The 25628-nt window shown below is 52.0% G+C and overlaps 2 protein-coding genes across 8 annotated transcripts in view; one reads left to right on the top strand and one right to left on the bottom strand.

Annotated features, from left to right (window-relative positions):
* Positions 1–1421, bottom strand: part of CUL4A (cullin 4A) — a 47258-nt gene extending 45837 nt beyond the window's left edge. For 2 of the 3 annotated variants that reach the window (XM_040624811.1, XM_040624816.1), the window contains exons 1-2: positions 1223–1415; positions 254–369 (exon numbers count right to left, since the gene is read on the bottom strand). In XM_040624811.1, coding sequence (XP_040480745.1) covers positions 254–369; positions 1223–1376 — 270 coding nt within the window. In that variant the 5' untranslated portion in view covers positions 1377–1415. Of the gene's footprint in view, positions 1–253; positions 370–1222 lie in introns of all 3 variants that reach the window. The other variant, XM_040624822.1, reaches the window with a different exon arrangement.
* A 356-nt stretch (positions 1422–1777) lies between these two features.
* On the top strand, positions 1778–25349 carry PCID2 (PCI domain containing 2). Of its 5 annotated transcripts, XM_040624782.1 has the most exons (15): positions 1778–1923; positions 10778–10867; positions 12297–12370; positions 13597–13662; positions 14550–14591; positions 15550–15604; positions 18312–18415; positions 20695–20770; positions 21367–21508; positions 22610–22710; positions 23559–23674; positions 23807–23932; positions 24303–24378; positions 24514–24637; positions 24920–25349. In XM_040624782.1, the coding sequence occupies exons 1-14, from the start codon at positions 1888–1890 to the stop codon at positions 24598–24600; spliced, it is 1191 nt and encodes a 396-aa protein (XP_040480716.1). In that variant the 5' UTR covers positions 1778–1887; the 3' UTR covers positions 24601–24637; positions 24920–25349. The 5 variants fall into 5 exon arrangements, with proteins under 5 accessions (XP_040480716.1, XP_040480726.1, XP_040480711.1 ...); XM_040624777.1 differs by lacking the exon at positions 24303–24378 and having other exon boundaries at positions 1779–1923; positions 23601–23674; XM_040624774.1 differs by lacking the exon at positions 24303–24378 and having other exon boundaries at positions 1779–1923.
* Positions 25350–25628: the final 279 nt, after the last annotated feature.

The following is a 25628-nucleotide window of genomic DNA, read 5'->3' as shown; positions in this document are numbered from 1 at the left end:
AGGCAATTACTCGTATTTCTAGGATTTCCCTCATTATCGACTGTGAAACAATAGCGAGGACCGCACAATCCATGTCTGTATTACCCGCCACTGGACTCGGATAACTGTGTTACCCACCCGTTATATCCAAGCACCCAAGTGAGTGAGACAAGAGACCAGCCCCATCAAGTCTCGCCGTCCTAACAAGATGCCGCATTCTCGTCCCAGTGAGGACCCTAACAACGTCTACCTTTCTCCCAGGGCGGAGCCTCACCTGGTAGAGCTCTTCCAGGTTGTATCGGATGGAGGTGCTGCTCTGTATGGCTTTCACGGCCTCGTGGAGCTTCTGCCAGGTGTCCTGAGTGTAGTTGTCAGGCAGTTTAGGTCTGTCTGTGAATCCAGAGAGCATCAGTGAGGACGAGCATCCGCACGAAATCAGACCTATTCTAGGAAACACTCCACGAAAAGCACTTAAGAGGCACATAGGGAAGGAAGACAGAAATTAGGTTTTCCCGGTCGAAGTACTGTGTTTATCCACGTTTCGGGTTACAGACTCCGAGCCGCACCACCTCTGTTTCGCCACATATCCTTCGGACCAAGAGCAGGGAGACCGACGTACCAAAATCTACTTTTCACCGAGCGAGTCGGCTTCACCAACGTCGGAGCCGCACTAGGCACTGAGGGGCAGGGAAGCGGGTGCAAAGTGCAGGGAGACCCGTTACAGCACCACGAGCTCCGGGAGCTACCCCGTCCCGGCTCAATGGCTCGGCCGCGTTTACCGCCGCGGAGGGAGGGGAGCCCCGTCTCTCCCCGGGACCCTGCTCCCCGAGACAGGGACTTCCGGCGGCCTGGGACCGCCGCTACCGGGACCCCGCTCCCCGCTGCCCCCCAAGACCAGCACTTCCGGCGGCCGGGGACGCCCCCCCTCCCCGAGACCCCGCTCCCCGAAACCGGCACTTCCGGCGGCGGGGACGCCCCCCCTCCCCGGGACCCCAGCTCCCCGCGGCCGACACTTCCGGCGGCCGGGGACCCCGTTCTCGGAGACCGGCACTTCCGGCGGCCGGGGACCCCCGCTCCCCGCCGCTACCCCGAACGGGCACTTCCGGCGGCCGGGGACGCCCCCCCTCCCCGGGACCCCCGCTCCCAGCCGCTTCCCGGGACCCCGGCTCCCCGCCGCCCCCACGACGGGCACTTCCGGCGACTGAGGCGCGGACCCCGCCCCGGCCGCCCGCCCCGCACCCACCTCGGAAATTCTTGATGACTAGTTTCTTGGAGCCGCCGCCGCCGCCGGGCTTGGAGGAGACGGCGGCCGCGGCGAGGGACGCGGGTTTGGTGAGGCCGTTGGTGTGCCCGACGAGCGCCGACAGGGCGCCCTTCCTGGGGGTCTCGTCGGCCATGGCTGCGGCCGGGAAGCAGCGGGCGCCCCGCCCCGTCCCGCCTCCCCGGCCGCGCGGGCGGGCGGGCCTCGCGTCAGCACCGCCCCGGTCGCCCAACCGCCGCCCCGCCGGCCCGGCGCGACCCCGACCCCGGCCTGACCCCGACACCGCCCCGGGCCGCTCCGCTCCGTGTGGCACTTGCAACGGTCGAGGGGGGGCGGCGGGGCGCAAGGCCGGTCAGCCCCGGGGGCCCAGCGTGCCCCGGGCGAGCCCGAGCACCCAAGAGGCGCGAACGAGGCGTCCTCGCCGAGGGTCGGCGGCGAACCGTAGCGCAGACCCCAGCCTTTCTTAGCCCGGACGCGCCGCCATGCCGGCCCGGGGCACACGCTCCGGCGGACTCTTTCCCTCCGGAACCAGCGTGCGGGGAAGGCGGGGCCGGGGGGTGCGCAGGCCGGACCGGACCGCGGGCCGGAAGTGAAGCTGCCGCGGCTAGGCGCGCAGGCCCTGCGCACTTCCGGCGGAGTGAGCCGCCATGGCGCACATCACGATCAACCAATACTTGCAGCAGGTAATATGCGCCGTCGGCGGGGTCTGGAGCGGGAGCCCGGCGGCGCTGGCGAGAACAGGTGGGCTGGGGCGAGTCGGTTCGCCCACTGTGCCCGAGTCCTTGGCCGCCGGAGGGAAAGCGAAGACGGTTGAGCAGGCGCTCCGACGGTGTTTCCCAGGGACCCGGGGGTGCGCCGATGGGCGTTGACCTCAAGAGAGGGACGTGCGGAGGGGTCCGAGGGGACTCCGGGGACCTGTCAGCCACGCTCCGTGGCGGAGGGTCAGCCACTGACTCGGGACAGATGCCGGGAGGAGGTGGGGGCAGCGGGTGGTCCGGCTGCCAGCGCTAGTCCAGCCATCACTTGGGACACGCCTCGTGTTCACTTGTGGCAGTTTATAGGCCTTCGGGAAATGAGTCTCCAAGGGAATTCTGTCCGTACAGCCTACAAACGCCAGAGCCATACTTAAAATAGGAGCATTTATGGATTCAAAAATGGGCATTCTTTCCACTAAACTGTGCTTATTCCCAGCACTAGAACCGTGCTGATCGGGAAAAGAGGGAGTGGATTTTTAAAATGACTGAAGGAAGCATTCCATTGGTGATTAAGAATGTATGGTTGAGGGTCTGGGAGGAGAATGAGTCCCAGGGTTCCAGCCAGAGCAACAGACGAGCAGAGCAAATTTGGAGCGACAGTTTACAAACTGCGTTTTGGACATGTTGAGTTGGGGGTGTCTGTTGACAGCCAGGTAAAGATCTCTAGGAGGCAGTTGGAGATAGTCTGCAATGATTGGTGAGAGGGAACAGAAGGCAGGCTGACGACAGGCAGAAGCTGACGCTCCGCAACCGCCACCCCCCCACCATGGGATATATGTGACATTCCTCAGGCAGTTCTGGCTGCCTAAAGGAAAACACATAGTTAATTTGTAGAGATTACAATCCTGCAAGATTTGAGTCTCTCTCAGTTTACAAAAGTCTTAGCAATTTACAAGAACAAAGCATTTTTTTTTTTAATGATTTTTTATTTTATTATGTTAGTCACCATACGGTACATCCCTGGTTTCCGATGTAAAGTTCGATGATTCATTAGTTGCGTATAACACCCAGTGCACCATGCAATACGTGCCCTCCTTACTACCTATCACCAGTCTATCCCATTCCCCCACCCCCCTCCCCTCTGAAGCCCTCAGTTTGTTTCTCATAGTCCATAGTCTCTCATGCTTCATTCCCCCTTCTGATTACCCCCCCTTTCTTTATCCCTTTCTTCCCCTACCGATCATCCTAGTTCTTATGTTCCATAGACGAGAGAAACCATATGATAGTTGTCTTTCTCTGCTTGACTTATTTCACTTAGCATTGTCTCCTCCAGTGCCGACCATGTGTAGCAAATGTTGAGAATTTGAACATTGGGGTGCATATGGCCCTTCTCTTCACTACGTCTGTATCTTTGGGGTAAACACCCAGTAGTGCAATGGCTGGATCATAGGGTAGCTCAATTTTTAACTTTTTAAGGGATCTCCACACTGTTTTCCAGAGTGGCTGTACCAACTTGCATTCCCACCAACAATGTAGGAGGGATCCCCTTTCTCCACATCCTCTCCAACAATTGTTGTTTCTTGCCTTGTCTATTTTTGCCATTCTAACTGGCGTAAGGTGGTATCTTAGTGTGGTTTTGATTTGAATTTCCCTGATGGCTAATGATTTTGAACATTTTTTCATGTGTCCATTTGTATGTCTTCATTGGAAAAGTGTTCATATCTTCTGCCCATTTTTTGATTTGTTTATTTGTTTCTCGTGTATTGAGTTTGAGAAGTTCCTTGTAGATCTTGGATACCAGTCCTTTATCTTTAGTGTCATTCGCAAATATATTCTCCCATTCCGTGGGCTGCCCAATAAAAAAAAAAAAAAAAAGGCTCTTGGTTTTGCCAGGTGAGCCATGTTGGCTCCTTCTAATGCACTTTTTCTTGTAGTGTGGTTCCCAGAGCAAGAGCATCAGCATCATCTGGGGACTTGTTTGAAACGCAGATTTTCTGGCTCTGTTCCAAGAGATTCTGGGTTAGTGAGTCAAGAGTGGGGCTCAAAAATTGGGGGGAGGTGATTTTGGTTTGTTTTTTTTTTTTTTTTTTAAAGATTTTATTTATTTATTTGACAGAGATAGAGACAGCCAGCGAGAGAGGGAACACAAGCAGGGGGAGTGGGAGAGGAAGAAGCAGGCTCACAGCAGAGGAGCCTGACGTGGGGCTCGATCCCATAATGCCGGGATCACGCCCTGAGCCGAAGGCAGACGCTTCACCGCTGTGCCACCCAGGCGCCCCTTGGAGTTTATTTTTGTGTATGGTGTAAGAGAGTGGTGAAGTTTCATTCTTTTGCATGTAGCTGTCCAATTTTCCCAGCACCATTTATTGAAGAGACTAAGAACAAAGCATTTCTAACAATAACCCAGCTTCCAGGAGGGAATGTAGACACAATTACATGTCCTTATAATCTGCAGCCCATTGGCAAATACTTGAAGTGGGCAGAGTGTAATGTTCCTCCAGGAAGCTCCTATCTTGCTGTGAATGCCTTGCTACAGGGAAAAACCACCTGAACTTGACAATGGCAAAGCCAGTGCTGTGAGTCTTCTCTAACTGACGAAAATCCTTTGAAACCTCCCTTTTCCTCACCTCCCCCACCTCCATGGTGTATAATCAGCCACCCTCACAACCCCGGGGCAGCAGCTTTTTCTGCCCGTGGGTCCTGTCCCTGTGCTTTAATAAACCACCATTTTGCACCAGAGACGTCTCAGTTTTTCTTGGTCATCAGCTCTGGACCTCACCCCACCGAACCTCACCTATATTCTAAAACCCCATCCTTTGGCACCCAAATGTGGGGCTTCTGAGTCTTTTCATCTGGATTCTGAGCTTTGGTGCAAGCTTGGTGAGTACTTTCTCTCCTCTTCCTTTACTCTCGTTCCAGGGGCTCTTCAAGGAGTACGGTTTTATTGGAACACTTCCATGTTGATTGCTCAGGCTGCAGTCCTCTAGCCCATGGCTACTCTATGGGGAGGAGAAAGCCTGACTTTTGGCTGGAAGTCAGTACCCTGGCTGAGATGGTAATAAGACCCAGAGACTTGATGCCCTCTCTTTTCTTCTGTCCTTATACGAAGTTGTCTGTCTTGGGCATGGGACAGCCACCTAAGTCACCAGGACAGCTGCCAATCTTCAGATCCCCATGTGAGATTTCCTCCTGATTGATCTAATGTGATCCCCTTCACATCCCTGGTCTAGTTGCTTCTGGCCGCAGGACCTCCACTCAGCTGGCTGAACCCAGTACCTGATTAAATTAAATTAATTTTGATTCACTAGGGAAGTTGGCTGTGAAGACCACATGTACTGGAATGTCACTTAGACCATGGTGGATTTCAGTTTTTACTGTTTTCCGTCAATGTTCTCTAGTACTTAAATTATGAAATTGGGTAATTTCTCCCTTACTTTTCTTATTTTCCATGGGTTAAAAGTGGCAGGGCAGTAACACAGCTTTCAGGGCATAGGACTTCATGGCACGGGCATTTTAGTCTATTCGACAGCATGGCATGGTATTTTAGTCTATTCACCAGGCACCCATCTGTAGCCTAGGATGCAAAGGAGAAGGGGAGGGATGGTGGCATTCCTTCTACCGGGTCTTTTATGGCAGGAATCCCTTCAGGGGAAGGCGTGATTGTGATCAATAACTATTTCTTTTTTTTCTTTTTTTTTTTTTTTAAGATTGTATTTATTTGACAGAGAGAGAGACAGCCAGCGAGAGAGGGAACACAAGCAGGGGGAGTGGGAGAGGAAGAAGCAGGCTCACAGCGGAAGAGCCTGATGTGGGGCTCGATCCCATAACGCCGGGATCAAGCCCTGTGCCGAAGGCATACACCCAACCGCTGTGCCACCCAGGTGCCCCTCAATAGCTATTTCTTGTTTAGCTGTTTGTTTTTCCTTTAGGGCAGCCAGAAGTGCCTGAGGAATGTCACATATATCCCGTGGGGCAGGGTTGTGGGGTGTCAGCTTCTGCCTGTCCTCAGCTGGCCTTTTGCTCCCTCATCACCCACATTCTCAGAGGAGTGTTGTTTGACTAAGTGGTTGGGGTGGTGGGAGGAGTAACCACCAGTGCTTGTTGGACTCTTACTGAGAACCAACCACGGTCGTGTGCATAGCTCCTTATTACCACTTCTGGGAGGCGGGCCCGTTGCAAGCCCCATCTTACAGAGAAGGTGCGGTGGCTTTCCAAGGTCACTGGGCTAGTAAGTAGCGCATTCAGACCAGACGTTCTGGACTTAGAGTCTGTGCCCTTAAGACAAAGCACACTGCCTCTGTTAACCTAGGTTTCAACCACCATTTCCTGTCCTAGTCAGAACCTACCTATTTCTCGGGGTCCAACGTGTACTGTTTTTGAATCTCAGTGACCCTCTCGGTTTGGACACATTTTTTATTTCGTACTTATAGCATCCTCAGCCAGCAGCTACCTGTGGACAAGTCGTAGGTCTTTCATTTAATTTCTTCTCTGTGCTCGCTTCCTAATAGCTATCAGGTCAGGGGTTTGGTTTTAGTCTCCTCATAAGTTTCTGAGTTTTCTTGTTCATTTCTTGGACACAGGCAGAACACATGTACTCCTGGGTCAAAGACCAAGGGTCTCTACCTCAGTTCAGCGCAGCTGGTAATGTGGGGTCAGCCTGCCAGTTTCCTTGGACCCAGTGGGCCCAGAAGGGTGACTGCACTTGCATCCAAGAGAGAAATCCTGAATTTGGGGAATCCGCCCATTTTGTAGCAGGCTGTGAGCAAGCAAGTCTGCTTTTTGCTTGGGGTTAGGGATGGGGGAGGGAAAGACACTGCTTTCATTTCTTAAAGTTATAAACAGTCCTGAACAGTGGCCTGAGTAAAGGAGTGAGCGATTAAGGCCTTGTGGGGCCAGCACACCGGTTTGAGAGGCCCAAGGAGGGCCGTCCTTCCTAATGGTGGGCAGTAGCTGGGATATCAGTGCTCAGCACTACAACATGCCTCCAGTTTGGTTTCTGTTTGGAGAGGACAGGTTGAATTAATTTACCTTAACATTTTTCTCAAATATTCTACTTTTAAAAATTGTATTAAGAAAAGATCATTTTGCATGTATAGTTGACCCTTGAACAATGTGGGGGTTAGGGGTACTGACCCCTGTGCAGTTGAAAATACACATACAACTTTTGGGTCACCAAAAACTTAACCGATACCATACTGTTGATGGTTAATTACCCTGCTTTTTGTGTTGTGTTCTATACTATGTTTTTACAACTGAGTTAGCTAGAGAAAAGGAAATATTACTAAGACAATCGTAAGGAGGAGGAAATGCATTTATAGCATTCTGCTGTAAAAAGCCTAGGTTCAGACCTGCTAGGCGGGTCAGCTGTGCTTCTCCCCACAGCTGAAGCTGCTCCATATTCCTAGTGTCTCTTCGAGGGCTGGTATTCTTTTGTTTGGTGTCCTTTACTTCATTCTTTTGTCCATTCTACAAATTCTCATGTCAAATGGCAAGTTACTTTTTAAAAACTATCCACATTTAAAATTGTAATTCTCCTCCAGCTTTTTATTGTGAAAATTTTCAAAGCTACAGAAATGTTGAACGGAGAACATTGAAGACGTGGACACCCTCAGCTGGCGCACCACGTTTCCATGTCCTTCCCTCCGGGCACGCGTGCCTCTCTCCCCTGAACCATTTGAAAGGAGGTCGCTGCCGCCAAGGCCCTTCCTGTGGGACTGAGGCAGCACTGCTGTCCGGCTGCAGGGCCTTTAGCATAGCCGACAAGTGTACCGTCAGTGTTTTGAGCTAGTGCGTTTGTGCTCCACATCCACCCGCGGGGCTGTTGGGAGCCTCTCTGTTACCTGCAGGGCCCAGTCAGGTCACGCTCCGAGCGTGGTGGTCTTGCTCTTTAGTCTTTCCTCTACAAGAGTCCTCTTGCCGGTTTCTGGGAGCGGATTTATTTTATGACAGCTTTTTACAAGTGTCCGAGGCAGTGGACTCGTGGCTGTGTCACCATCTGCCTTTACTTGACTCTAGTGAGTAGGTTTGGGTGGACCTGGCTAGTGTAGATGGCCTGCAACGTCAGGAGGCTTGCATCGGTGCTCCTGACTGCCCGCTCCAGCGTCCAGGGACCTTTTCCCATCGTATTGATTCATAATCTGTCGGACAGACTGTGAGAGCCTGAGAACACCCTGCCCCACACCCTTTCCGCAGTGGTTTCAGCTTTCATTTGGGTCTTTTCCCAAGTGGGTTATCGCATGAGCGTTTGCCCAGTGGTGATCATCTCGCTCTACGTTTGTTAGCTTCGTCTGTTAAAAATGCTTTTCCCTGTGTTCCTTTTTAAAAAGTATTATAGATTGTTGTTAATGCCAAGTTATAATCCAGAACTAATAATAAGATCATTCTCCCTATTTTTGAAGCTCAACTTGTCCAGATTTGGTCACGAAGAGCTCCTTCAGACTGGTTTCTGGGGCTTTTTTACATGTCTCTCTCCTTCCTTGAGCTCTGCTTTGCTTTCTGGCATAGTAATATCCATGCCAAGCTCATGGACTTCTTTCCCTATCCCAGCACTGGACCAGTCCTTTCCAGGGAGCTCTAGTTCCTCTTCATGGTAGTGGAGCTTAGGAAACGAAGCAGTGCTGGGTGTACTCATTGCCACGGGGGTGGGGGTGGGGGTGGGGGAGTCATTACTTCAAGGCCTTGTTAGCAGATGGAGCTAGTAAATGTATTTTTTTTAAAACATTTTTTAAAAAGATTTATTTATTTTATGGAGCGTGAGCATGAGCTAGAGAGAGGGCAGAGGGAGAGGGACAAGTAAGACTCCCCACTGAACAGGGAGCCCGATACAGGGCGCCATCCCAGGACCCTGGGATCATGACCAGAGCCGAAGGCAGATGCTTCACTGACTGAGCTACCCAGGCGCCCTTGTATTTTTAAGAAATTACATGTTCTGGGGGCGCCTGGCTGGCTCAGTCGGTGGAGCATGTGACTCTTGATCTCAGGGTTGTGAGTTCAAGCCCCACGTTGGGTGTAGAGATGACTTAAAAAAATAAAAAAATTACAAGTTCTAAGAGTAGATGACTTCCCCCTCCCCACAACCTCCATCTACCAGCTTAGAGCCAGGAGGTCACCGGGTGACTAGCAGTGGCCAGGAGAGAGCTTTCCCTGGGTGTGTCCAGAGTCAGTGAGCTGCACCTGATGAGCTCTGCAGTCTCTGGACCGGGCCTGCAGGGACACCACGTAGATGTTGCCAGACAGGCTCCCCTGGAGTCCGGCTGCATGGTCCACTGGCGGCTGCTTAAATGGAAAGGCCACGACGTGCTAACAGCCACTGAAGGTGACTGGGTGGCTGTGGCCTAGTGTCCCCTGAGCTGCGCACCAGTTCCTTGAGATTTGTCCACGGTCTGTTGCTGTCTCATTTTCCTTTGGCGCCTCCTGTGACTGGAGCTCTGGTGGCCTTTATCAGCTTCCTGGAGGTAAGAGCAGCGATGGGACCAGTGTTTTGTGATCCTTCGCAACCTCACACAACCCTGCACGGGTATCTTTTGTTTCTTGTTGTAAGGTAAATCCTGGAAGTGGGATTGCTGGCTCAAAACGCACGTGCTTCTGTGGGTTTGTTGGACAGTCGAGTGGCAGAGCCTCGATCACGTCCATTGTCTTAGGTGAGGTGGTGTAAACTTTCCCAGTCGATGCCCTAAGTGGTACAACATCCCGGGACCTGGATGCATTTCTCTGGCCACAGATGCCGGGGTGTAGGGTTACTGGGTTGGGGGGAGAGCAGGTGCGTGCCCTCCCTCGAGGGCCAACCTGGCCGCTTCTCACCCGCAGTGTGGGGGAGCTCCAGTCGCTTTCTGTTGTTGGTCGCGGCTAGTCTGGCCTCCCTTGCCACACTTAGCCGCTTCTGGGGGTGCATCTTGCAGCTGGGAAGTGACGTGAGCGCCTGCCGTGGGTGTGCAGTCTGCATCTTCTTCGTGTCTTCCCTGACTGGAGTCTCACGTCCATAGACAGAGCTCACCCCACTGTAGATAAATCATGCTGTGTGCGCAACTTTCTCTATGCGTGGTTTCCTCTGCCCATTTGTTCGGATATCTTTGTTCTTGTTTGGTAAATCTTCAAACGTCATTTGGCTTTCTAATTACAGAGGTCTGCTGCAGCACAGGCCCCCAGGACAGAAACCCGTAAAAGCTTCCTGAGCCCCCAGCCTGCACCCCGCGGGCCCAGGGCTGGCATTTCCTGTGCTCATGTGTCACACGTGGTTTCTCTTTTCCTCCCAGGTCGAGTTAGGCACTTTTCCTGTGACCTTGGGGTTTTTTTGTGTTTTGTTTTGGGTTGTGTGTGTGTGTGTTTGTTGTTCTGTTTTGTTGTTTTTGTTTGCTTAACAACAAGCACATTGTGGACACTGGCACATCATCACCGATGGATCGACCTACTTCTTGCTCATGGCACCCAGCTGTGCTTTGGCGTGACTGTGATACCATCTGTTTAGCTCTTCCCTTCCCTGTTTCAGTTCATGTGTAGGTTGAGTGGAATGTGGCTTTTAAGTTCTTTTTTTACCCCGTAAGCTTTATGAGTGAATTTTCAAGTGTCCATATGACCAAGTAAGACTAAAATAACATGCCTTCCTTAATAACCGCTGGCTTACCCTGGTTGCTTGCTGCTTCTAGCGGTAAGTCACCTGTTTCTTTGCCTCCCGAAACGTGGCCCTCATTGACTGCTACCGAGAGCCCGGCTTCTTCTGTGTCCTTGCTCTGGCTCCTCCGGAGTCTGGAAGGTGGACTTTGGAGGCGTACGACGTGTCATTTAGGTTCTGTGAGGGCAAGCTGGTTTGTTTTCTACTCTGCTTATCTCTTTTCAAATGTTTCAGGTCTATGAAGCCATCGACACCAGAGACGGAGCATCCTGTGCGGAGCTGGTGTCTTTCAAGCACCCTCATGTTGCCAACCCACGGCTTCAGGTGGGCAAACGGGCCATGCCCGCAGGTGTCTGAGAGGCTCCGGGGTGACTGGCTTCCTAAGAGAAGCTGAGAGTTTTAAGTCAGAAGGAAACTAATATTGCCACTCTTTTGAAAATTTTAAAGTTCATTTACGATGTCTGTAATTCCAGTTCATTTATTGAGCACGTGTGTTAGATGCCAGGCTGAGGTTTGTGTCTCATGCTCTGTAGTTAACTCCCTCGTGATCCCCTGAGCCTCAGAGATGTGCAGTGTAGCAGGGTTGTCCAAGGTCATCCATTAGACAGGCGGTGGGCTAGGCTGTGCCCAGGCCTGTCTGTCCCCAAAGCCCACAAATGTGTCCTGTTATAAGTAAAGCCTAGTGGGGCAGAGCCACGTGTGCCCATTCCTGGGCTCTCTGGGCCACGGACGTGTAGCCGGCTCGGTGAGCAGAGATCTATAGCCTGGAAAGCCAGCGGTGTTTACCATCTGGCCCTTTATGGAAAGCATTTGCCAAACCCTGCCCTACACCATAAGTGTCCTTGATTTAGCAGATAAATGATATGCAAGCCCTGTCTTCTCCAGAAAGTATTCTTGGCATTTTGGGAAGTCCCATTTCCTCATTGGCTCCCATGGTGATACCGGAATGTGGTCCTGTTGGGGCAGTGTTTCTTTTGAAAGAAGTAGGAGCTCTGTATGTTGGAGATCACATTTGGCAGTGTGTAGGCTGCACCGCAGACCACAGAAACCGGTTTGAGGAGTGGGAGCAGGCTCTTCTTAAAGTCTCGGGTTCCCTGGGCGGCTGTCTTGTGTGACAGTGTTCAAAACCATTGCTGCAAGTGGAGGTTAGTGCCTCAGGCTCGCTGGCCAGACAGTCCTCAGCTGGTGGTGTGTGCGTCCCGTCGTGGCACTGCGGGCATCCAGTCGCAGCACCGCGGGCGGCTGTGTCCTCCCTTTGTTAGCCAGGGCTGATCCCCGTTGGCCTTCTGAGGTGGCGCTCCGTCCACTGGAGGCCGTTGTCTGCCTTGGGTGCTCCACCAGGGACGGGGGAGCGGGGACTGTTATGTCGAGCAGGTGGCTCTCTCCCCGGGAGTGGAGGAGGGGGTTCCTGACATGGCATCACCTGTCACTCACGCTGCCTTCCTGACGGAGCACAGAGTAGCTGCTCCGTAAATGTTTCCTCACTGACTGGCTGGTAGATACTAAGGTCTACGCGCCAGTGCCCGGAGTGTCTCTTGGACTGTGGTAGGCACAGCAGGTGTGTTTGTGCCGCGCCCGTCACAGGCCGTGGCAACACGTACGTGTGAGAGCACCAGTGCCGAGCGTCCACTCTTCCCCTTAACTGTAAAGCGAATGGTCTTTTGAAACAGGTTCGTGTAAATTTCTTTCTTCACGTTGCATTCTTTTGCTGCATTTTAATTTTATTTTTGACACTTTTCCTCTTATCATTTAGATGGCATCCCCAGAAGAGAAGTGTCAGCAGGTTTTGGAACCTCCTTATGATGAAATGTTTGCTGCTCATTTAAGGTAACCCCCTGGGGAGGAAGAAAAATAAAGCAAATCTGGAAATTGCTGAATCGACTAGGGATTTAATTTAACCTCATTTTACCCTTGAGACACGCCCCGGTGGCTGTCGGTTGAGCCTCAGACTCTTGGATTGGCTCAGGTCATGGTCTCAGGGTCATAAGATCGCGATCCCCACAGCGGACTCTGTGCTCAGTGGGGTGTCCGCTTGAGACTGTCCTTCCCCTTCCCCCTCCCTCCCCTTCTGCCCCTCCCCCTACTCACGCATACACTCCCTCTAAAATAAATAAATAAAATCTTTTTAAAAAACCACATCATCTTAGACTTGAAACAATGAATAATTTGCTTTGAAAAGAAAAGTGCATTTGTTTTTTTGGTGGGTTTTTTTGGTACTGTTTTTTTAATTTAAATTCAGTTTAGTTAACATATACTGTATTATTAGTTTCAGAGGTAGAGCTCAGTGATTCATCAGTTGCATCTAACACCCAGTGCTCATTACATCACGTGCCCTCCTTAATGCCCATCCCCCAGTTAGCCACTCATTTTGTGTTTTCTGTGGAAACATGCCTATGTTTTTACCTCTTTGCCCTGCCGGGAATGGGGCTAGTGCTGCGCAAAGCACACGAAAGACTTGCTTCTCAGTGACATCTCATATCTGCTGTTTTCACCGTTGGAGGTTTGGGCCGGGCAAAGCCAGATGTCCTGAAGCACGAGGTGTTCCATCGCCCTCCTGCCTGTGTGCCTCCAGGGCTTGGGGTAGGGGGGCCCACGTGAGCCCTGGGAAATCTCTGGAGAAATCGGGGTGCCACTGGGCTCCTGGTAGTGTGAGGCTCCCCGCCGTTTCTGGCTCTCTGCGCTGTGTGTTGGGGCTCCAGATGTGGTGATGACGTGACTGCTGCTGACCCTGCCCAGCGGGCGTCCGGTGCGAGCACCCCGCCTGTGGCTGCTGTGGCAGGGCCGTGCTCGTCCGTGCCCAGGGCTTGCACTGAAAACCTGTCGCAGTTAGGGTCTCGTCCTGGGGCTGGAGAGCAGTGCTCCAGAGTGTCCTGTGGGTTTCCTCTTCCAACAGCCCGTTTCAGTTCAGACGTCACTGTTGTGTTTCTTATCCTCCTTCCAGCTCCTGTAGCTTGTAGCAGGGTGAGCGGCGTGCTTGGTGTCTGGGATGGGACGTCGGGGCTCACTCGCAGGCCCTGCTCCCGTGTCCCCAGCCCGTTCTGTCTCTGTTGCAGGTGCACTTATGCGGTGGGGAACCACGACTTCATCGAGGCGTACAGATGCCAGACTGTCATCGTCCAATATCTTTGTCGCTTGTGTCACGGTTCAGTTATCATTGGGGTTCAAGATCTGGAGGCATTGGACCACTTTCATTCACACCTTTAACTAGAAGGGAATTGAAACTAACTTCAGAAAGAGAAACTCGATTAGCTATTTCATTCAGGTGCTTAAATGTATCCTGGGCCTTAAGACTGTCATCCAATGAGGAAGAACGCGGTTGACGCTTAAGGGTTTTGCTTAATTCTGTTGTGAACAGTGGTATTTCCTTTAAAGTATTAAGTACAGCTACAGGGACTAGTTAGTCCCTTTGTCGAAATAGGAGCTCTCCAGACTCCAGGCATAGATGGACAAGAGTGGACTTCGCACATCGTCACTGAAATGAGGTCACTAAAGACTTTAATCCAGCCAGTGTCTATTCAGATCATGTAAGTGGTATCTCTGAGCCAAGGCCTCAGTCAGTGGATGTTGAGTGTTCACGTGTATCCCCAGATTTTTAGTTTGCTTATTTTTCAACTTGTTTAAATGTACAAAGGAGAGAGTTGGTTACTAACTAGCTTAGTGTCCTTTGAATTTAAGAATTCCGTAATCAAGGAAATAAACTTTATACTCCAGATTCTAAAGCCTATTATATATGTGATTATCTGGGTTCAGAAAAACCAAATAAAATGTTTGAAGTTGCCATTTAAGAAAATCTTAACATAGTCTCTTACTTTGAAGAACCTACGTGTAAATACTGATTAATACCTAATCATGTCCAGATACTTGTAATTTGTATGTTTTTCCTTCCGTAACTTGCCTCTGTGATGTATAATTTTCTAAATTTAAAATTTAGAATCCTTCGTATTTCTTCTTATCATCTGTAGCATTACCTCAGATTTTGTACACTGTTCCTTCCTTAATACAGTACGTCATTCCTGCGTGCATTTCAAGCCCACAAAGAAGAAAACTGGTAAGTATGAACAGAAATAACTGGAAACTGGCAAATGGCAGGGTTTTGTTTTTTGGGGTTTTTTTTTAGCAGAAGTTTTTTAACACTTTAATACGTGTTGTGTTTTCTACGTGGATATTGACTGCCATGTGTCGACATAGGAAGATACCAGGGTGGATAGTGGAGTTTTAATGGTCATTGTGACATTACGTGACAGACCAACCAGATTGTCTGCCGTGTGTCCACATGAACATGAAGCCTTGTTTTATTTCAGACCTTCCATACCCCAAAATGTTTGTCAGTTGTCAATTTTGAGCTGATTTTTTTATTTTAACTTGGATAAAAGGGCATATCAACTACAGGTCACGTGGAGTGACTAGAGTGAGTATGTGTAACCCTTGACAAACCGACTCTTGATTCTATGGTTTACTAACTGTAGGTAAATACTGGACTTTTGTGTATGCTAAAATAACTGAAGGCTTGCAAATACCTTTTACTGAAAAAACAAAAACAAAGTTCCTCTTTAAAAGTGGAGACTTGTCTTACACATGAAACCAATTCCATCAGCTAAATTTAAAGAATCCTTTTATGACCTCTTGTCTGTTACGTTTTCTGGATCCTGTTACGAAGGTAGGCCTTCGTAAACCACATCTTGCTTTGATTGAGCTGCTCGGAGAACAGTTGAGGGGAAGCAGAAGGTCCTAAACAGCGTGAGGAGGTGCTGTCTGGGGCTGAGGACCCTGGACGCACCAGGACCTGGGCCTCTGGGGAGGGTCCGGGGCAGTGGGTGAAGAGCACTTCAGTGTTGGTCAGGAAGCTCCGGTGCCGCAGCCTGCCTTGACAGGAGGTGAGAAGGCAGCAGGAGCCGCCAGATTCCTGGAGGGACGATGGCCCCCTGTGGATGGATGGGAGCCCTGGTGTTGGGAAGGGAACGTCGGACCTCATGGCCCCTCCAACAGACGTGCTCTTCTGCCTGCAGGGCTCTGCCTGTCATGTACGCTGTAGCGCTTGACCTTCGAATATTTGCCAATAACGTAAGTTCAGTTTTTGTCACTGTTCTTTTAAAACTCAAACTCAGGTTCTGTCTGTTGCTTAATTTCATGTCATCTTCCAAAAGTTGTGAGGGTTAGGATGTGGTTAGCATGTACCTGGTGTAGAGAGCAGAAGGGCAGGAGGTAGCTGGACTGCTTGTTCTGTGTGGGCTGGTGGGTTTTCACGTTGTGGGTGTAGAGGGAGTTTCTCTGTGCGTGCTATAAAGAAAGGGGCGAGGCGGTATCATGAGCAGTTCTGGGTTCTCCTTTACGGTTAAGGTGTGGCTGTCCCCTGTCTCGAAGAATCCCACCCTCATGTCGGTCCCGGCAGCAGCTGGGGGTGCCTGGATCTTTCGGGATCGGTTTGCCCTTGGGGGTCAGCATAAGACAGTTGGGGAGTGGCAGTTCTGAACTTGGTCCTAACACACCTCTATGGTTTTAAAAATTATAACTTCCCATTCTGAACAAGGTGGAGTAGGTACAGTTTCCTTTCCATCCTGCTGGGAATTCTGGAGCCAGCACGGCTTGCAGAGCAGCAGGTGGCGGTCTCCTGCGTGTCCTTGCCTCCTATCCTGGACTGGGTCCCACAGAAGCCTCAGGTCCAGGAAGGCCGACAGGCAGAGACGAAGAGGCCCCAAGGAGAGCAGGAGCAGGCAGCCCAGGAGCACAGACGTCTTCAGCAGTCCCTGCCACAGCCACCCAGACTGTTCCTGTCCCCAGCACTTTAGCAAGGCCCTTGGGGAGCCAGACCCAGACCCAGCCCAGCCGGCGGCAGCTCGCCACCAGCATGGCGTCCACTGCTGATGCAAGATAAATGGGGGCCCATGTGACCTCACGCCCCAAATACCGCTTACGGAGGATCTCAGCCCATGAGGAGGGATGACCCACAAACGCCAGACGTTGGAATTCCCTGACTGGCTCGCACCCCGGCCGTCATAACGAAGCCTCAGGGTGCGGTCACGAACACGTTCGAAGCAAGTGAAAACATAGATGGTCTCAGCGAAGAGGTAGAAGATGTAAAGAACTGATGGAAATTTCTGGAACGAACAATATAACTTAAATGCAAGTTATCTAGGCTCCAAAGAGCTTTGTTTATGTATCTATTTGTATTTACCGTATTAAAAAATTTTCACTGGGATTTAAAAAAATATTCTTCTAAAATAATAAGCCTTTTATGTGGTAACGTAAGTGACATCTTAACTAAAAAGTAACTGTATTTTTTAAATGAACAAACTGTGCAGAGAAGAGTGCTGGATTTTTTACATTTTAATCTTAGAGAAGCCATCTGAGCCCGTGTCCTTTAGGCACGGTGCTGCGGCGTGTTGCCTGCTTGAACGTGTGAAGACGGGCTGGCCTCCCACAGGTGTGGATGGGAAGGAGAGGGGTATCAGATCGTTGTGGCTACTCCGTTCCGCGGTACCAGAGCTCCAGGAGGTGGCGGTTAGGGTTGGTTATGGTGTGGCCTCCGAAGCTTAGCAGCGAGCGTCTTGTGCTGTTGTGTCGGAATCCGCCGGTGTGTCCTGCTCTCGGGATGGCCTGTGTGCTCTCGTGTGATCTGGTAGCATCAGACGTTGGCCATTTGGAAAGTTTTGGTTCACTGAGTTACGGAGATGTTCCAGATGTGGACGTGTTTCATTGTGTAAAAAACCCCCAAACCAGACAGACTCCATTTGTTAGTGTCTCCAGTGATCTTGTCCAGAAAGTTTTGAAGTAATCAGTGCTGCCAAGGTCACGGTGGTTGATACAAGTTACCCAAAACTCTTTTTTTTTTTTTTTTTGAAAGCAATGACAGATATCATTGGTCACAAATACTGTCAGTTGTTTGCTTGGAATTTCGAGCAAATGGTCCTTCAGATGCCGTCGCCTGGACCCCCTTCCTCGCCTGTCAGTCGCTGGTTCCATGTGCTGGCTGGCAACTCCAGCAGCTTCCCAAGTGCTCTTCCTGGAGAAGACCGACGTGCTTTTGTACATGCCGTCATCTCGTCCCAAAGAAAGTTAGATATATGATATTCAGGAACCAGGATTTCGTATTTACTGTGCCGTCAAGGACAGTTTAAAGAGAACTGAGTGTTACCGGTTGACTGAAGGACCGCACGGGGTGACGTCAGGGATGTGGTGTCGCTGGAAAGGCCCCCGCCGTTTCACCTACCGCTGTGCTCGCATCAGTGCAAGTGACAATACAATAAAAAGACAAATAACGGCTGTTGGGTTCATGACAGTAGTTTTGACCGCATGGACCACGTGCAAGTGTTCTGAAGGCTTTCGGGGCTGCATAGACCCTACTTTGAGAACCTATGTTAGGGGGTGTGAGTGGGAGCAAACGGGTCCCAGAAACAAGGGGAAAGTCGAAGCTGGTGATGACTTTGGTGTCTGTTGGAAATGTGTTTTGGGGTTTTGACTGGCTGCAGGTGGGGGCAGAACGTGAGCCCGTAAGGAAAGTCTTGTGGAGCGGCACGGGCTCCGTGCCCTGGGTGTAGAGAACAGGCTGACTTACTAGCTTGAATTGGTCGAGGAGAGTTGATTTGTATAAGAGTCAGGATATGCTATTGATGTCTCAGTTTTTAACAATGGTAGCATCAACCAGAGGATTTCACCAGAGCCGCTTGGGCCTTTGAACCTTGGTTGTAGCCACTTTTGCTTCTAGCGGCACCGGAAGTTTCTCTCTAAGGAATCCAGAGGAAATTAAACATGAATGTTTGTGCTCTATCAGGCAGACCAGCAGTTGGTAAAGAAAGGGAAGAGCAAAGTTGGGGACATGCTGGAAAAGGCAGCCGAGCTGCTGATGAGCTGCTTCCGCGTCTGTGCCAGTGACACGTGAGTATGTCTTCGGAGGCGGGCGCGCCGGCCGCGGATGTTTGTGTTCCTCCCGCGTGTGTGCGGACCTTATGCTCGTTCCGATTTGCTGAGATAGTCCGCTGCTGTGTCCAGGAAGTGAGAGAGAGGAGGTCGTGTGTGACGTTTGCGTGGCACAGCCTTTCTGGAGCACTTTCCTCTTGCCCCCTGCTCGCATTTCCACCTGGCGTGAGCCCCGTCCACAGGGAACACGCTCCAGCGGCTTGCGCTGAGTGCAGGTCTGTTGACGCTGAATTCCGCGTCTTTCCTTTGTCTTCCTTTCCGTGTGCTGCGTGGAGGTAGATCGCATTGTCTGTTAGCGCTCTAGCAGGCCGCTCCTCCGGGTGTCCTGTGCTCCTGGTGTGGAGCGCGCTCTCGCCTCTGGTCACACCGCCTCCTCCCTGGGTCTCCCGTCGTGTGACTCGTGGGCCCGCGTGTCTCCATACTCCCCTCGGTTATGGTGCATTGAGCTTCTCGGATCTGTGCACTGATGTGTTTTGTCACCTCCCAAAGGTGACCATTGCGTCCTTTCTTCCCCTCCCTTTTGTCCGCATTCTGTCTCTTCTGGGATTCCAGGAACACTGGTGCCCTGTGTTCCCTTCTCGAGCTGTACACCCTTATTGTGGGATAATTGGCTTTCTTGATGTGACACCCAAAACACAGTAATCTAAGAAAAAATAGATAAACCAGACTTCACCAAAATTAAAAACCCCTTTGTTTCAAAAGATGCCGTCCAACAAGTGAAAAACAATTGTAGAATGGGGAAAACATTTGCGAATAATGTAGCTGATGGTAGCCTGTATCCAGAGTGTGCGAAGATAAGTAATCCAATCTATGTGGGCAAGGGACCTGGACAGACATTTCTGCAAAGAAGATAGACAAATGACCAGTAAACCCACAAACAGGTGCTCAACATCCTTAGCAAGGAGAGGAAATGCAAATGAAAACCACAGCAGGCTGCACTTCATGCCCAGCAGCGCGGCCAGCACCATGCTGAGTGTGCAGGGGCCGCGGCAGGTGGTGGTGGTGGGGGGCACGCTGGCTTTGCAGAGCAGTGGGCAGGGCCTCAGAGACTGAGACCCATCAGGGGTTTCTTCCTGAGTGTCTCCAGAAGAGACCAGTCACAGGGGTTACAGAGTGTTTTGTTTTCTGCCCTCCGAGGCGGGCAGAGCAGTGTTCGTCGTCTCCATGTTGATTTGAGGTCATAGCACTAGTGAGTGACAAGAGTCCTAGAGGAGCAGGCCGCTATCACGGAGCAGGACTTTGGTGTTAAACGCTGACCACAGTTTCACACTGAGAATTCCTATATGGAAAGGATCTTAGGGACAGTCTTAGGGAGGGTTTCTGTGTCCATGGCTTGCAACTGGCCTGCAGTTCCATACCGGCATGTTTATTCCGTAAGCTTCGACCCCATGCCCTTGGATTTTGAGTGTGCGGGCAGCCTGCCGCTGGCGCCCTCTCCGGCATCCCGTCTGTGGGTGTGCAAGCTGCGCCCGGGAAGAGACATCGCAGGGCGCAGATGCACGGCCGACGCCCCTGTGCGTGGTGTTTGAGCACGGTGTCGTGAAGATGCTCACGTGTCTGACCGTGTGGACAGAATCCCACCGGGAGCGCCTTACACCCACCACCTGCACCGTCAGCGCTTACCGAACGTGCCTCGGGCTGTCTGTTCACGTGTCTTTCCATCTGTGTGTCTGGCAGTTTTCTTTCTTTTTTTTCCTTCTTCTTGGCGCACCCTAAGGTGACGCGTCCATCAGAGACGCCCCAAGATGCCACAGCTTCTCCTTTGTCGTAGAGGTGAAATTCACCAGCAGCAGTTCACACGGATCTTAACTGTATCTTGGCAAGTGTGTACCCGTGTGTGACCCTACTCCTCCTGAGGCCGAGGACATTGTCACCACGCTGTCCCCTTCCCAGGCGGACCCTCACCACGGTTCCAGTCTCTGTGGGTGACCGCGTGTGCTGCCTCTCTCTCCGTGTTGTGATGTATTTCCGTAGTTCCTCGTGTCCTCAGGATAAGCGAGCACATGTCCCGTTGAAATTAACAGACGTCTTGCAGACGAGGCAGTCATCGGCGGCCCACGTGCTTCGTGGTGTCCCCGTGGTAACTGGTGCTTAGACCTCTGCTCTCGGGTTGTTTCACGGGCACAGCTTGAGCTGTGGGGTTTTATCTCAGGATATATTTTGTTGAGGCAGATTTGTGGGTGTGTGTGATTTATAAATATTCATTCATCTGTAACTGAAAGAGTTTTTTCCCGTAGTCGGGCTGGCATTGAGGACTCCAAGAAGTGGGGGATGCTGTTCCTGGTGAATCAGCTATTCAAGATCTACTTTAAGGTGGGATTCTGTGTGGGCGCCTCAAGTGCTCCATGGGCCTCTTCCTTCTGCCTGTGTCCCCGAACGCCGTCTCCGTGCCAGTCTCTGTGGCACTGCCGGGCGCTGACCCTCACCCGGCCGTATTCAGTCTAGTCTGTTGAGCACCTGCGAGGTGCAGGGACTGTCGTAGGAGCTTTGCATGTGTTATCCCGTTGCAGCCTCTGCTCCGCGAGGGGAGCGCTGTACCCCCTGGGGAAAGCAAGGCACCAGCGCCCCGAGCAGGTGCCTGTTGTGATGGGGCTGGGATTTCACGTGAGGGGTATCACCCCAGGCCTTACAGCCGCTGCTATAACAGTTAGCTCTGGGGCAGGTGGCGGGCGGATGGGCGAAGAGGTCCCCCTGCTGCATGAAGTTGGCCGGGCAAGGGGCGGCCCCGTGAGGCAGCGGCACCTGGCACCCGGCCCCCCGGATGTTGTGTGTGCCACGCGGCGTGTTCTTAAGTAATCAGTTTTGACAATGTGATTGGCTTTGTAATTTCCACGTTGAGGAGGCGGATACTTCGTAAAGGGGAAGTTCTTGTCCTGTGTCTCTGAGTTGCGCTTGCTGGGCCGTTGCAGATCAACAAGCTGCACCTGTGCAAGCCGCTCATCAGAGCCATCGACAGCTCCAACCTCAAGGACGACTACAGCACTGCCCAGAGGGTGACCTTCCGGTACTACGTCGGCCGCAAGGCCATGTTCGACAGCGACTTCAAGCAAGGTTGGTTGTTAATCGTTTCTCATGTTTAAAGGCACTGGATCCCGAGCCACGTCCCAGCTTGCTCACTGCCTCTTAGCAGTCCGTACGGTGGCGAGCGGGAGGGACCCCCGTCCCGCTTTCCTGGGATCGCGTGTTCGTTCGTTGACACTGAAGTCGGGTAAGTGCAGGAAGGCCCATGCTGGGTCTTGAGAAACCCTGCCCGAGTCACAGTTACTGTGGGCGACTTTCTCTTGGGAGGTGATTTGGCACCACCGTTCTTCTCTGGAACGTGAGTGGTCGTCCTCTCCTGGTGCCGTGCCTCCGTGGCGGCCCCCATCCAGGATAGGGAGCCCAGGCAGCCCGTGGCTCAGCCACCGGCGTCTGCATTAGACACCCAGGGGCCGCCAGAGTGGAGGGTCGCTGCGTGGCGTGTCACTACGCAGTGGTGCTGGGGCACTGCTCGTCCGAGTGGCACTTGCTGGAAACCACGGCACTGCGAGTGTCTGTCCTGGGTTCCCCATGACACGAAGCCAGGTTCTCTCTTTTCCACTTAGTGATTAGCTGGCATGGGCGGTTCTTTACGGTCTCCTCTGCCGTACTCGGACTAGACTTCGTAAAGCCGTGTCCTCAGCAGCCGTGTGCACGTGAGGCACCGTGCCTAGAACGGCTGTCCTCTCCGTGTGTGCCGGCCGTGGACTCCGACGGCGGAAGTGCTGTGCTGCCGTGGGGCATGCCCTGCTTCCTCTTCGATGGGCTTGTGCAGAACAGTGTGTTATCTTTCACAGAAGTTTTAATAGACCCACGTCTTTTGAACAAGGGCTGTCCTGGGTGGTTCTCCCATCTTTTTTTCCCCTTAAAACAGGAACCCTAAGAATAGGACCTTTTAAGTTGTGTTCTTTTGAAGTTTTTCAGGGTGTTGATGTTTTTCCTCCAAAGACTTATTGAGTCGTAATTGTGAATAACCTGATAATAGCGAGAAATGATGACAATTAGTGGTAGGAATTGATGGTTCCGGAGACGGCAGAGTTTCAGGGGATGCAGTGGTGGGACGTGGCGCGGGCGGGGCCGCAGTGAGCGCGCGTGGTGTGGAGCGTGGGCCCCGCACGTGGCTTGTCTCTGCAGCGGAGGAGTACCTGTCCTTTGCCTTCGAGCACTGCCACCGCTCAAGTCAGAAGAACAAAAGGATGATTCTGATATATTTGCTTCCAGTAAAAATGCTGCTGGTAAGTGATTTTACTCTGTTCTTCAAAGTCTTAGTGCTCATTGAAGAGGTTGATAGAATTTTAAAAATGTAGCAGATGGTGCATAGCTGCCACTGTCTGAGCCGCGTGTGAGCGCACCCCAGAGATGGGGGGGTGAGCTGCTTGGTGTGTGGCCCGAACCATTTATTTCCACGACTGACGCTTTCTCTTAAAAGTCTCAGCCTCAGAAGGGGAATGAATGTATGTAAAACAAAATAAGTGCATATTATTTCTATTGCCCCTAAAAATCTAAATTAATACAAATGGGTTAGGCAAGAAAGAAAAGCATCATGCCAGCTTGTCTGCAAGTACCTTATTCAGTCACCCAAAGTTAATTTGATACTTGAAAAGAAATGACAAGTAACTAGCAAGTTATTTGACTAAAACTTCCTGAAAGTGGTAGAGCTTCCTTTCCTCTCACTTAAAATTTTTAAAAAATTATCGAAGCAGTACACACACGTGGCTCAAACTTGAGCAGCTCAGGGTCGCTCGTAAGGGAAAAGCAGAGAGTGGTAGGTGCCTCCCCGCATCCCAGCCTGCTTCCCAGAGGCAACCAGCTGTAAATGGTTCAGCCAGTTCTTCCAGAAGGCGCTTCTGAGTCCCACCCCTTACCCCGGCCTGTCTTCCGCCGTCTCTGCCCCCTTGGAAATGAGCCGCGGGGGCGTGAGGAGGTCAGGGCCGGGTGCCCCCGGGGCTGTGGCTGCCAGACCCACGTTGCTTTGTCAGCCACCGTGTCCGTGGGCCTTGTCAGCTGCTTCCGAAGAAACAGGTTGCAGGTTTTCCAGATGTGACTCCCTGACAGGGATTTGATCACAGGTAATTCTGTTCAGAATGAAAGGCTCTTACTCTGGGAAACGGGCACTCTGTCTCAGGGTCACATGCCGACCATCGAGCTGTTGAGGAAGTACCATCTCATGCAGTTTGCCGAAGTGACCAAAGCCGTCAGGTATGCTGTCCTTTTCCATTTGGGGCTTTCAGATGCGGAATCACTCATCCAAAGCCTCACACGTGCTGTGTGAGGGCCTGTCCTGGACTTTGGTTTTCCTGACTGTGTTTGCACATTTCTCCCCACACCCAGCGAAGGCAACCTTCTGCTCTTGAACGAGGCCCTGACGAAGCACGAGACCTTCTTTATTCGCTGTGGCATTTTCCTCATCCTTGAAAAGCTGAAGGTCATCACCTACAGGAATCTTTTCAAGAAAGTGTGAGCCAAGTGTTTCCTTCTGGTACATTTAAGCTCTAGTGTGACGCAGCCCCCGCGCTGTGACTGTCCATGACCCCCCAGGACGGGCTGTGCGCCTTTGTGGACGAGCCCCAGTACTGCCCCGAGCTTGCGCGGTTGCAGACCTCCGGTCCGCCCACGGCCGCCAGCTCTGTGCACCCGCCACCTTGCAGGCACGCGCACCAGCCTCTGTCAGGTGTCCTGCATTCTGTCCCAGCGAGTCTCCTTTATTCCTAACCGACTAAGCCGGCCCCGCCACTCCTGTGTGTCGTGGAATTCTGCATCCGTCGCTTTTCCCAGCTGTGGGTAGAATGTCCAGAATAGTGAGGGCCACGTGTCCTCAAATCCATAGGGCGCGGTTCGTGGTGAGGGGCGTCCCGGTCGCAGAGGTGGCGGAATGTGCGGTCACGCGCATCTTGGACTCTGAGGTGAATGTGGGTGGATGTAGACACTTAGACCTGCGCTAGGGTCCTGTCTTCCCTCCTGACTCGGGACGCCTTCTCAGCCTTCGGAGTGCTCGTGGCCCGTCAGTAACCCACGTGGCCCTGGCTTGGCCCTCCCAGGTACCTGCTGCTCAGAACACACCAGTTGTCTCTGGATGCCTTCCTGGTCGCCTTGAAGTTCATGCAGGTGGAAGGTGTGGACATTGATGAGGTCCAGTGCATCCTGGCCAACCTGATATACATGGTAAGAGGCCCCTCCTGGCTGGCTGGGTCTGGAACTGGAGGCGCTCGTGTGGTGGCGTGGAAGCCGTTGGCGTTTGTCACGGCGTTTTCTGTTAGAACTTGTGTTATCCCGGGAAATGGCCGGGCTTTCAGAGGGGCTGCGGGTGGGCGGACGTGATCTGTGTGTCCCTGTTGTGCACGTCTCCGTGTATGCGTCGTGTTTGGAGCAGACCGCCGACGCACACGGCTGAGCCGGGGGTGCACCGACAGGTTTGTTGTGACCCCGGTCTCCTCTCTCCCGCAGGGTCACATCAAAGGCTACATATCACATCAGCATCAGAAGCTTGTTGTTAGCAAGCAGAACCCGTTCCCACCGCTGTCGACCGTGTGTTGAGTGTGCACACGCCCCGAGGACAGGAGAGCCGTGTCTCCTTTAGCTTTATCCGCGTGGACGGAATGGCCCTGTGCCAGGACGGTATCCTCTGCAGCCGGACTCGCTGGGGCTCGTTTGCCGGCGCATGCGGATGCCTTGGAATCTCCGTGATCGCTCACAACTAACGTCCACCCTGCGGACCGCTGGAGCTCCCTCTTGAGACTCAGGGCGGGCACGTCCGCTCACACTGGAGCTGGGGAAGGGTCTGTGAAGGGCTCTGGCTCCTTCGGAGGTGCTGTTCACGGAGGCGTCTTTGTCAGTTTTTACGTAACTTTTTCTATAAAACATCATCCTGAATTTATACAGATTGCGTATTCTTTATCTTCTTAACATATAACATTTTTATATGTTAAATTTGAACATCGTACACAATTGAAATGTTTGGTTAACTTAAGGCTTCTTTTGACAAAATGAATTTGCTTCGATAATTTTCCATGCTTTATAGCCCACCATTTTTCAGAGTGTGCACATTTCCTCTGTTTATGCAAAACTTACTAAAGACAACGTCCTGGGCTGTTTTAGCTTATGTTTGCAGCGTTACCGCGGCTGGGAGCCGCTGACCCTCTTGTGCAGAGACAAG

Source organism: Ursus maritimus, unplaced genomic scaffold (genome assembly GCF_017311325.1).
Source record: "Ursus maritimus isolate PB19 unplaced genomic scaffold, ASM1731132v1 scaffold_10, whole genome shotgun sequence".
Taxonomy (NCBI): Eukaryota; Metazoa; Chordata; class Mammalia; order Carnivora; family Ursidae; genus Ursus; species Ursus maritimus.
Note: the sequence above shows the minus strand (reverse complement) of the source record. Positions and strands in the feature narration are given on the sequence as shown.